At 31.3% G+C, this 12,005-nt stretch overlaps 1 protein-coding gene and 1 long non-coding RNA gene across 3 annotated transcripts; one reads left to right on the forward strand and one right to left on the reverse strand.

The window, feature by feature from the left end:
- Positions 1-347: 347 nt before the first annotated feature.
- LOC121219211 (uncharacterized) lies at positions 348-1,302 on the reverse strand. The gene is made up of 2 exons (XR_005915880.1): positions 1,123-1,302; positions 348-649 (listed from the first exon to the last, which is right to left on the reverse strand). It is a non-coding gene; the product is annotated as an uncharacterized lncRNA (long non-coding RNA).
- Positions 1,303-3,923: 2,621 nt separating this feature from the next.
- On the forward strand, positions 3,924-10,285 carry LOC107932220 (protein unc-13 homolog). Of its 2 annotated transcripts, none has more exons than XM_016864181.2 (6): positions 3,924-4,093; positions 5,016-5,484; positions 6,643-7,521; positions 7,735-8,190; positions 8,865-9,054; positions 9,203-10,285. In XM_016864181.2, the coding sequence occupies exons 2-6, from the start codon at positions 5,095-5,097 to the stop codon at positions 10,126-10,128; spliced, it is 2,841 nt and encodes a 946-aa protein (XP_016719670.2). In that variant the 5' UTR covers positions 3,924-4,093; positions 5,016-5,094; the 3' UTR covers positions 10,129-10,285. The 2 variants fall into 2 exon arrangements, with proteins under 2 accessions (XP_016719670.2, XP_040952899.1); XM_041096965.1 differs by having other exon boundaries at positions 5,037-5,484.
- Positions 10,286-12,005: the final 1,720 nt, after the last annotated feature.

Here is a 12,005-nt window from a genome sequence, read left to right on the forward strand (position 1 = left end):
TTATATGCTATGTCAAAAAATAATATAAAATTGTACAAGTACAAAAGAATTAAAAAATTAAAAAAAAAGCATGAAGTTTAAAAGTTTAACACTTTCATTAAAGAAAACAACAATTTCACTCTTTTTTTTGAAGGTTAATGATCAAATTTGACTTTTTTTTAAAAGGTCGAAGGCCAAATTTAACTAAAAAATAAAAATAAAAACCAAATTAACAAAAAAATTATAAACATCAAGGGCTACATTTATCATCATCTTTATAGATTTTGTAAAATATGCTTTAAAATGCAAAGGTTGCTTTAGCCGAGTGGGTAAGGGGTGTGCTTGCTAAGTATATAAGAGTTTGAATCTATCAAATGTTGTGTTTTCAACATTTTGTTTCAACTGTAAATTAGTATTGTAAGACCCAAATTTTGCCCGGGCTCATACCAGCCAAATAAACCCAAATAATAAAAACAAAAAAAGTCCATTTACATTAAACCAACAGCCCATAAACTTAAACTCTTTTCAGCTAAAAAAAAGAAAGACAAAACAACCCTAGCCGCAGGCCTAGCCACTGGCGCCGCTCCAACTCCCCGCATGCCGCACGCCCCTGCTCTTAGCCGTCAACCGCCGCATGCGTACCAGGCCTCCTCCACGCGTGTCAGAACACCTACAAAACAGCAAAAACACGCAACAACGAGCAGCCAAATAGCAAAGTGACAAAAAAAAATAGAAACTAAAAGGCTGTAAATCGGCTATAAAAGCCGAAAATCAAACGATTGTACTTCTTCTTCCTCTCTTTTACGAACACTAGAAAATCAAAAGGAAACAAAGAAATATTGAAAGGTTGATTTTAATCTTCAAACTGCTTGCTATCCATTTATTTACTTATTCATTCTTTTTTATTTCTCAAGATCTCCATTTATTTACTTATTCTTTTTTTTTTTATTTCTTAAGAATCAATCTCAATCAGACGATTGTTTTGTGAACAAGACATACCAAAAGCAGAACGATTTTTAGAGGATTTTTCCTTTTTATTTTTTTTTTGCATTATAATTTCAGCATATTTTATTTCACCTTTTTTTCTCTTCTTGTGCATTCAAAAATAAAAAATGTAAGAAAAGAGAAATACGAGAAACTTACCTCCGTGGTCGCTTGTCGTCGGCCACCGGCGATAGTGGTGGTGCGGCGAAGTCAGCGGCGGGGTTCGTAGTCTTGGAACCTTGGAACAGAAAAGGGAACCCCCTTTCATTTTTTTGGGATTTTTAGATTGTCTGAAAGAAGAGAGAAAGAAGTGGGGGCTAATTTCTTTTTTAGAGTTCTATTTATTTATTTATTTTTGTTTTCTATTTATAATATTCCATAGGGCGTCGTTAATGGAAGAAAGACCTGTGCACTATTGCCCTAATGGGTAATTTGTGCCTTTGGTCCCCCAAATTCTGCGGCACCCTCAATGAAACCTTTTGTTTCCTTTAATTTTGGCCATTGAATTTTGCGCCCTTTTCAACCTGGTCCCGCGCAAAACGATGCGCATACGGGACGGGGAATATTCGCAATCGATCCCCCATGTCCTCAACGCCTTTTATTTCAGCCCCCTAGCCACCTGTTATATTTATTTACAGTTTCAATCCCAGATTCTGTTCCGTTTCCATTTTCATCCTTAGTTCTTTATTTTATAAATATATATATTTACTTTTCTTTCAAATTATTTTGTTTATTATTATTAGTCTCCTTGTTCATTTTGATTTCATCTTATTTTCTTTTTTAAATTGTGTAGATTTTTATGTCATTTCATTTAAGCGGTTTTATTATTATTATTTTTTCTTTCTCGTATCATTTATATTAGATCATTTTATTTATATATATATTATTTTAAGTTTACTGACATTTCAAAATTTTTTTATATGTATATCGATTTGCTTTTATTATTGTTTGTTTTATTTTATGTTTAAGATGTATTATATATGTTAAATATTATAAACTACTTTCTATTGTTTCCTTTTAAATTGTCATTTTTATCTTCATTTTGAACCCATTTTATGTATTATTTTGTTAAAATTGTTTTATTATTTACACTTGTTTTACATATCTTTTAAACGCAACTTATTTATTTAAAAATGTTTTATTTGTTTTTCGTTTCAAAGATTTTTCTTTTCCTTCGTATTACTTTATATACATTATTTGTTTTATCTTATATATATACCATTTTTTTGTGTACATTATTAACCTTAAATCTCTTGTTTTGCATTATCTATTTTAAACTCATCACTATCATTTTAACATCGTTTTTACATCTTATTCGATTTTATTTTGCTTTTACATTTTCTTAATTGTTTGTCTAATTAATGGGTCTTTATTTATTAATGTTTGTATTTGAATGATGAATGTTGTGAGATCATTGCCATTGTGTGTACTATGAATTGTTTATTCATATTTTAATATTATTGTCATTCATCAACGTAATCATTTATTCGTACATCAAATTTAACATTACATCAATTTTTACCCAAATTCGTAAAAAAGGAAAATTTTGGAAATAAAGGCAATACTCGATACTTGGGATCTTCGAGAGAATTGGGCCCTAACGTGCTGGGTTCTAATTTTTTTGAATCTAAATAATCGAGGATGCCCTTTAATAAAAATAAATAAAAGCTCATTATTGGGATTTCAATATGTTGTGTCCTAACGCATTGGATATGACACGTTTTCTCGATATGAGGATTTTTCGAAAATAAAGGTAATATTCCATATTTAGAAAATTCGAGAAATCGTGCCCTAACTTACTGAGCTTCGATTTTTCTCGCGTTGATCCTAAATAACCGAATATCCTTTAAAAATTAAAATAAATGAGGTTTAAACAACAAAAAAATAAAAGGCGAGCTTACTCTCAAAAAATACGATGTGTCGTGTCCTAACTTATTGGATGTGACATCTTGTTACTTCGAGATAAGGAAGCATCGTTCATTTTATTCATTCGGGTAATTTTAAAATAGCAATATAAGGAGGGATCATATTTTTAAATTCTTTTCGAGTTTTTAATTTTTGACACTAAGACATTAAGAAATCAATTAGGTACCAATTTTGGGCGTATCGAGGGTGCTAACCCTTCCTCGTGCGTAACCGACTCCCGAATCAATTTTTTGAATTTCGTAGACCAAAATTGTTGTTTTAATAAAAATTAAATCTTTTATTAAAAAACAACCATTTTTCGGGGTGACCCGATCACACCTCATCAAAAAAGATTGGTGGCGACTCCCATTTTCGTTTTCTTTTTCAAAATCCAAGTCGATTCCGTTTTCAACAAAAAAATGGTGTCAACAAGTATAATAACGAATTTATTTCTCAATTTTTACAAGTTTTTGGTAAAATATCATGAAAACCCTTTTACTAGGAGTTGGATTGCATTTTGTTCTCTCCACTTAAAAAAAATGGGCAACTTAGTCCCTATATGTTAGATCAATGAATAAATTGGTCCTTCAGTTAAAAAATTGATTCATTTTTATTGTTAAAACTACTCTTTGTACACCAGCATGAGATGCACATGGCATGCCACATGTAACAGTCTAATTATTCCATCAACCACGACAGTTTTTAACATCATAAATTGATAAAATTTTTAACAAAAATGACCGATTTACTCTATTTGATCTAATGTACAATGACTAATTTGTCTATTTTTTGAGTAAAGGAAACAAAATATAATCCAACTTCTAGTACAAGGACCTCTACGATACTTTTATACTAAATTTCATTTATCTTTTCATCAAAGGTAAGTGAAGCAAACTCAATTATTTTATTTTAATTAAATTAAGGTTGATTATTAGTCAACAACATGTCAAAAATTGTATATTTTAGAAAAATAGAAAATAAAACAAAAAGTAAACCCGTAAAACTAACGTTGCAAGAATTTTCTCACAAATTTCTCCCAACTTCCCATCTTCTTTCTCATCCCCCATTTTCTCTCATTTTGTTTTCTTTTTAATTTGTTTACGAGAATTCTTTTTTCAACCACAACAACAATACTGAAAGAAAAATTATTATATGATTATCGTTAAGCATCGGAATTGAAAGTCTCAACGTACATTCAATCTTCGATAATTCAAGAAAATGACAGGTGATTTTTCTTATGACTTTATCAATGGCTTGTGGTTGAATATTTTGAAAAAAAAAAGTTTTGGAAAAATATTCAACTCCGTATTCAATCTCGTCGGAAGTTTTTTCAATTTAATTTTTCTTCATTTTGGATATTTTAACATGTTTGATGTAAATTTTGTTACGTCAACATCTCGATGGGTTGCATTATACCTGCAAATAGCTTTTCTATATAGAGCCAAGGCCTTCAAATCATGCCAATTATGTGTATGGATGCATATGATGGCTTTCCAAGGACGAAATCATATAAATAAAAACAATCAGGGTTACAAAAACAAGGGGCATAACTCTAATCAAACAATCCAATAGAATGGTAAGGTTTGTAAGAAGTTCAAATATCTTTTACATAAGATTTTAAGTTCGAGTCTTGTGAATGAAGAAAACAATGTTTAAAAAAATTGTGTCTTCATTTAAATGTATGACTCAGAATTCAATTATAATAAAACCTCCACTTTATTGGATGGGTTTTTTAAACCGAATGAATTTAAAAAGACTGGAAATTTGTTGAATTTTGAGACTTTGTATCTTGTTTGGATAGGGGGAAAATTAACACTAAGAGCGAGAAAATGAGAAAGAAAATCTTCCACCTAGAGAAAGACATCACCATCATTTCCTTTAATTCCTTCATATCCAATTTAAACTGTTCGAAAATCTGTCGGTTTTAATATTTTATAACTTTAATTTTCTGTTTGATGAAATTCCCAGAACTTTCATTTTGATTTCCTTTATATACAAGCAAGGTTTTTTTTTTCATTTTAATCCAAAAAAACAGTGCATTAATCACTAATCACTCCCACTATAAAACACCTTCAATTAACATGTCGATATTAATGAATTAATTCTTTTACTTACTTTATTTTTTATTTAATTAATATGTGGAGTAGATTAAGGAACGTAACTTACAGGAAAGTAAAACGACATCAACGTCATCATAAAACGACGTTGGCGGCGGTAACGGCGGCAATGCCTAGTGAATGTACTGAACCCCTTACGAGTCCCTTCGGGGAATTGGCGACGAATTTATCGGACTCGGAGCTCCGAGAGACGGCTTATGAGATCCTCGTCGGAGCGCGTCTGAGTTCAGGAGGGAAATCGTCGACTTACGCGTCGGATTCGGAGAAGAATTCGGAAAGGGCGGCGGCGACACCGCAGACGTTGACGTCAAGGGCGGCGAGTAAAGTGAAGAAGGCATTGGGATTGAGATCAAGGAGGAAGAAAGCGAGTGAGAAGGCCGAGTCGGAACGAGTAAAAAAGGTGAGTACGATTGGGGAAACGATGCGAGTTCAGATGCGAGTTTCAGAGCAAATGGATTCCCGAGTTAGAAAAGCTCTCTCCAAAGTTGCCGCTGATCAGGTTCGTTAAAGAAAAAAATTGGTATAACGGTTTCTTTTTTTTTTGGTTAATTGTGTTAAACATCCTCAAGATATTAACTAAATTTTAAATTAGTCCTAAACATCTATTGTTCCAATTGAATTAACTGTTTTTGGAATTGGATTGGTTGTCGAATTGGTCAAACCACCGGTTCCTGATTCAATCGGTTAGATCAGTTCGTTTAGTTCAAGTCGAATAAATTGTTAAAAAATTATAAATATTGTAAATTTAAATTATAAAATTCGGTTCCACTAGTTCACGAATCAACTGGTTTTTACCTCTATTTGAGCTAATATCCTGACTGGTTCCTAGTCCAACCGATCCAATCTAATTACTAAAATATTGATTGAATTTTTTAACTCAAGTATCGTTTTAATCAAATACTTTTGATTGTTGTTAACTTTAGCTATTTAAATCTCACACAATTCTTTTTCTAAACACATATAGATTAATAATATTTTTTAGCACATAAAATCTAATCTCACATTTAATCCTAAAGGTGATTGTTAGACTAATGTAAAGACTTGATTGGAACAAAAATTTAACTTAAAGATTTAATTGAAATTTTTTAAGTTTAAGATGAATTTAAAATTTAATCTATAATTTAAGGATGTCTAGTACAATTAATTTCTTTCTCTTATTATAATTTTATTAAGGAAAAGTTATGAGTTATGCTCTTAAATTGTGGATACTAAATTGGGAGGTTCTAATCAATTGGGATCGAGTTAATTTAATTTTTAATATCTTCAAGTTATTTTGGGTTCAAATTATTTTGATGATTAGGGCCATTTTGGGTTTGAGTAATTTTATGTTTGAATCATTTGAGATGGTCAGGTTATTTTAGGTTAATGTAATTTTGGATTGAAGACATTTCAAGTTGAGCCATTTTAAGTTTGGATTATTTCGGATTTGAATAGTTTCTATTTCAAGTTAGACAAGTTAGAATTTGTTAACTTTTTATGATTAAATTGAATCAAATCGAGTTTGAATTCGGATAAATTAAATCAAAATTTCGAATTCTGAATAAAAAATGATAGGTCTAATGAACACAAATTGATAGTCTCGTTGTTGCTTTCTTTTTATCAAAGTGGATTGGATCGAGTGCGATTTCAGATTAATTCACTTTGTTTCTTGTATCAGAAAATAGAGTCAATGGTGTTACCACTTGAGATGTTGCAGCAACTCAAGCCTTCTGATTTTCCAAACCAAGAAGAATATGAAGCTTGTCAAAGAAGAAATTTAAAGCTCCTCGAAGCCGGACTCCTTTTGCATCCTCTAGTGCCACTCGATGACGAAAACACTGCTCCGCAGCAGCTCCGAGAGATCATTGACGGAGCATTGGAGAAGCCTTTGGAAACCAGCAAAAACAATGAAACAATGCAAGCCCTCCGTACTGTTGTTTTATCACTTGCTTGTAGAACAAGCAACAATATCGGGTCAGTTTCCGAGACCAGTACTCACTGGGCAGATGGATTCCCAATGAACCTCAAAATATACCAAATGCTACTCGAAGCTTGTTTCGATGTCAACGACGAAACATCGGTCATCGAAGAGCTAGATGAAGTCCTAGAGCTCATTAAAAAGACATGGTTAGTCCTAGGAATGAACCAAATGCTACATAACCTTTGTTTCTTGTGGATACTATTTAACCGTTACGCGACGATGGATCAAGCTGAAGGCGACTTATTGAGTGCCGGCAATAACCTATTGATCAAAGTCGAAAATGATGCCAAGGCGATGAAAGGAGATGAGAATTATTGTAGGATGTTGAGTTCTACTTTGGGTGCGATTTTGAGTTGGGCTGAGAAAAGGTTGCTTGGTTACCACAGATATTTTCGAAGCGATAACGCCGAGTCGACAATGGGGTGTGTTGTTTCGATGGCGGTTCTGTCGGTGAAGATAATGGAAGGAGGAGAAGGTATCTCAAATGAGGATCATATAGAAGGAAACGAAATGGATGTGGGTCAAGAGAAGGTTGATGCATACATAAAGTCATCGTTACGTGCTGCTTTTGTTCAGGCAAGTTTCCAATATTTATTTCATTATAATTATGTCCCTGCAACTCAATGTGCAAAATATAAGATGAGAAAGGCCATATAATTTTTTTCCTTAAAGTTACAAGTAATTATTTATATCAATTGGTCTAATTAGAATTAATAATTATAAAATTTGACCAATTTCTATTTGAAAGAAAGACTCAAGGTTCTTTCTGTTGATAATGTATTTAGACAGATAATGGAGACGGTGAAGTCCAGTAAATCATCATCAACAGGTCAACAAAATGAGCTTCCATTCATGGCTAAACTAGCAGAAGATGTCAGTACACTAGCATTCACAGAGAAAGAGACATTCAGTCCAATATTGAAAAGGTGGCATCCACTTGCAGCTGGTGTAGCAGTAGCCACACTCCATTCATGTTATGGGAATGAACTAAAGCAATATGTTTCAAGCATTGATGAATTAACACCAGATATATTGGAAGTAATGAAAGGTGCTGATAAGTTGGAGAAAGATTTGGTGCAAATTGCAGTTGAGAATTCAGAGGATAGTGAAGATGGTGGGAAATCAATTATAAGAGAGATGCTTCCTTATGAGGCTGACTCTGTTACTTCTAATTTGGTCAAGTCATGGATAAAGACTAGAACTGATAGATTGAAGGAATGGGTTGATAGGAACTTGCAACAAGAGGTAAGTTATGGGTTGAATATGGTGAAATTCGGGGTTTTTGATCCTTAAATTTGAGATTTAGCCTCCTAATAGTTAACGCTATTAACCGTTAAGATGCTGATCGGAATTTTTCTATAAACATGCTTATCAGCATAAGGGGTGTTTTTAAAAAAAATAATAATCAAATAAGCATTTTAATAATAACAATTAATGGAATTGACTATTTAGACTAATATGATGTTATAAAAATAGAAAGATGTTTAAATAATACAACAAATAATGCAACACTTAGTTTCCGAACTTGACATTTTTTCTCAACTTGATCACTCAATATTTTTTTTTTTGTTTACATTAGTTTAATTAGGTAATTTTTTTTAATTTTAGTCTTTATGATGACATGATACTTAGAGATTGTATCACGCCCACTTAATTTTTTTTTGAGTGTGACATGATACAATATCAGAGTGTCTTATCGTCACATGGATAAAAATTGGAAAAAGCTATCAAAGCTTGAGACTAATTGTTGCCTTATCTCATAATATAAAGACTAAAATTTAAATTTAAACATGGTAAAGAGATGAAAATCATAACTCAGTGTATTGAATATTCAAGTGCAAGTTTCAGGTATGAATCTCAATTCATCAGCTGCTAATTACTGACTTATTTTATGCATTGTGTATTGTATCTCTTTGTAGGTATGGGATCCACGGGCAAATAGAGAGCGCTTTGCACTGTCAGCTGTTGAAGTGTTGCGGATTGTAGATGAAGCTTTTGAAGCATTCTTTTTGTTACCAATAACAACGCATTCTGCCTTGCTTCCAGATTTAGCCACAGGGATCAACAGTTGTCTTCAACATTATATATCCATGGCAAAGTTTGGCTGTGGTACGTATTTACATAATGCATGATTTAGAAATTTTGGTATAGGGTTAGGAATTTTGGTTTTCTTTTTTTCGTGCATATGCGTACAGCAGAACCGCTCGCAAATATTGAATAAAACTAAAAGGAGAATATACTATCTTCTGGTCTACAGGGACTCAAAGTACATATGTTCCCACAATGCCACCTTTAACAAGATGTTCTAGACGGTCCAAACTTCCTAGTGTATTTAAGAAAAAAGAAAAAGTTCCTAAGAAATCTCAAGCTGGGACTGTAAATGGCAATGAAAATGACTCATTCGGGACACCCCAAATGTGTTGTCGTATTAATACCCTAAACTATATTCAAAACGAATTGAATGTATTAGCAAAAAGAGATATTACCCATCTTTCCAGTTCTGGAACCAATCAAGATATTGCCGATCGGATGGAGAAAGTATTTGAATTTTCAGCTGCTGCATGTGTTGAAGGGATGCAACAATTATGTGAAGCAACTGCAAATAAGGTCATATTCCAAGACCTAAGTCATTTCTTTTGGGACGGTTTGTATATAGGGGAAGTTTCATCTACAAGGATCGATCCTTTCCTACAAGAGCTTGATCATTACTTGGAGGTCATTTCGATAACTGTACATGATAAAGTTAGAACACAAGTTATAACTGAAGTGATGAAGGTTTCTTTTGATGGTTTCTTAATGGTTTTACTAGCTGGAGGCCCTCCTCGTGCTTTTACCCTGCAAGATTATGAAATCATAGATGAGGATTTTAATTTCTTGACTGATTTGTTTTGGTCTAATGGTGATGGACTTCCTGCTGAGTTAATAGATCAATTTTCAACTAAAGTTAAAGATATTCTACCCTTGTTTAATACTGATACTGATAGCTTGATTGAGAAATTTAAACAAGTAACATTAGAGAGTTGTGCTTCTTCTTCTGCTAAGTCTAAGCTTCCGTTGCCACCGACAACCGGACAGTGGAGTCCGACGGAACCGAATACGGTGTTGCGCGTTTTGTGTTATCGGAATGATGAAACAGCAGCTAAGTTCCTTAAGAAGACTTACCATTTGCCAAAGAGACTTTAACAGTTTTTGCTCCTGGTGAAAAAAACAGTCGAATGATGCAAGTTCTTAGGTGTAAACTGCTTCAAGTGATTCAAATAGCTGCCTGTATATGGAAAATTATGTTGCTTACTGAATGAAATGAAAAAGAGAAAAAAAATACCAAACGTTTTTCTCCCAAGCTGTAGTTTCTTTTTCAATTATTACTATGGAGAACCAAGCTATCTATCAAACTTGAAATCTCATTTAAAATTAACAAGAATTTGAATAAAAATATTAAATCTAAAAAATATTTAAAATATGAATCGAGCTTAAACTCCTCTATTCAGAGTTCGAATATTTTATTTTATTTTTATATATTATGATATACCATGTATATATTAAAATATATGTTAAATTTAGAAAAGCATGAAAGATGCTAATAGTAATGTACATAGAATATAAAGCAAAGGAAATTTCGTGGTGCTTACAGCCAAATGTAGCCAAGGTAAGATCAGACAGTAGCATTAAAAGGGAGGAAGATTGGTAAGCCATTTATTTACAGTAGCACAATAGAAGAGCATTAAGCCACTAATTAAGCTTATTGTATAAATGATCTGAGTAGAAATGGACATATATACTTATAAAGTAATCTCATTAAAATATGCAGTAAGCTCACAACTTAATGAAAATCTTTAGAATATAAAGAATATCTCATATTTTTTTTAAATAATGTAATATATACTAATATCCATTATACGATTGAAAAATAAAATTATTTTATAAAAATTTGATATCAATAACAAATGAAATTTTAATTCAATGGTAAAGTATAGATGTAAAAAAACTAAAAAGATATGGATATAAATCTCTTAATGTGTATACTTTTCATTTTCTATATAAAATAATAAAAATATTTTTAAAATTATATAATTTATAGTAACTATAGATTATTAATATTTTTAAACATGCACAACAAAAAAAATATTTTGACAATAAAAGTCAGATGCAAAATTTGAAAATTTTATTATAGGAGATCATAGTGACTAATTTAAATAATTCAAAAAAAATCTTTTTTGTTTTTATTTTGAAGGGACAAATCTTAAAATTATACATAAATTTTGATTTAATGTGTAATTTGATATATGAATTTTAATTTGGTATAATTATACACTTGAAACTTTGATTGTGGAAAAAATATTTACATAAAACTTTAATTTTGATTCAATTATACATATTTGAATAAATAAATACATCAATTTATTTTTATATTAGATAAATATGATTATTTGAGTATGCAATATATAAACATAAAACGATGTTATATCAATAATTGTGTTAGTAATTTATGAAAATTAGATAAAATCAAAATTTTATGTATAAAATTACACATTAAATTAATTTCATGTATTATTTCGAGATTTATCCCTAACTTTAAATGCATAAATATGGTTGAGAGTCCAAAATTGACACTTTCAAAAATAGAACAAAGACCAAAAAGATAGAACAAGGCTATACTTATTTTAGGCAATGCCAGCAAGGAGAAATACACTAGAATCAAGTCATTTACGCAGATTATTTTTAAATTGGGTCTTATCTATAATTAACTAAAAATGTTAGATTATTTTTTTTTAAAAAAGTCCACCAACATTGTACCAGCCAAGAAGCAATTACCATGCAATTCTAAGTTTCTTTTCTTCTTTTATTAGCCTCTATTTCTCTCTTCTCAACTCATCTCTTGTAGCTACACTAATTCTTTTTCCAAATCAAGAATTCCCAGATAATGCTTTTGTTTATACTGGTAATATTCATCTTTATGTTTTTTATGCCAAGTAATGCTTTGTTCATACTAGTAATATTCATCTTCATGATTTGAAAGAACGTTTAACGCAAGGTTTGTAACTGTATTTTGGTATTGTTTT

This window comes from Gossypium hirsutum, chromosome D07, assembly GCF_007990345.1.
Source record: "Gossypium hirsutum isolate 1008001.06 chromosome D07, Gossypium_hirsutum_v2.1, whole genome shotgun sequence".
Classification (NCBI taxonomy): domain Eukaryota; kingdom Viridiplantae; phylum Streptophyta; class Magnoliopsida; order Malvales; family Malvaceae; genus Gossypium; species Gossypium hirsutum.

What these genes read in the sequence shown, in the direction of transcription:
- LOC107932220 (XM_016864181.2), top strand. Translation starts at nt 5,095, where the DNA reads ATGCCTAGTGAATGTACTGAACCCCTTACGAGTCCCTTCGGGGAATTG. An exon ending in ATAGGAACTTGCAACAAGAG is followed by an intron (nt 8,191 to 8,864) that starts GTAAGTTATGGG and finishes ATCTCTTTGTAG; the next exon opens with GTATGGGATCCACGGGCAAA. An exon ending in CATGGCAAAGTTTGGCTGTG is followed by an intron (nt 9,055 to 9,202) that starts GTACGTATTTAC and finishes TCTGGTCTACAG; the next exon opens with GGACTCAAAGTACATATGTT.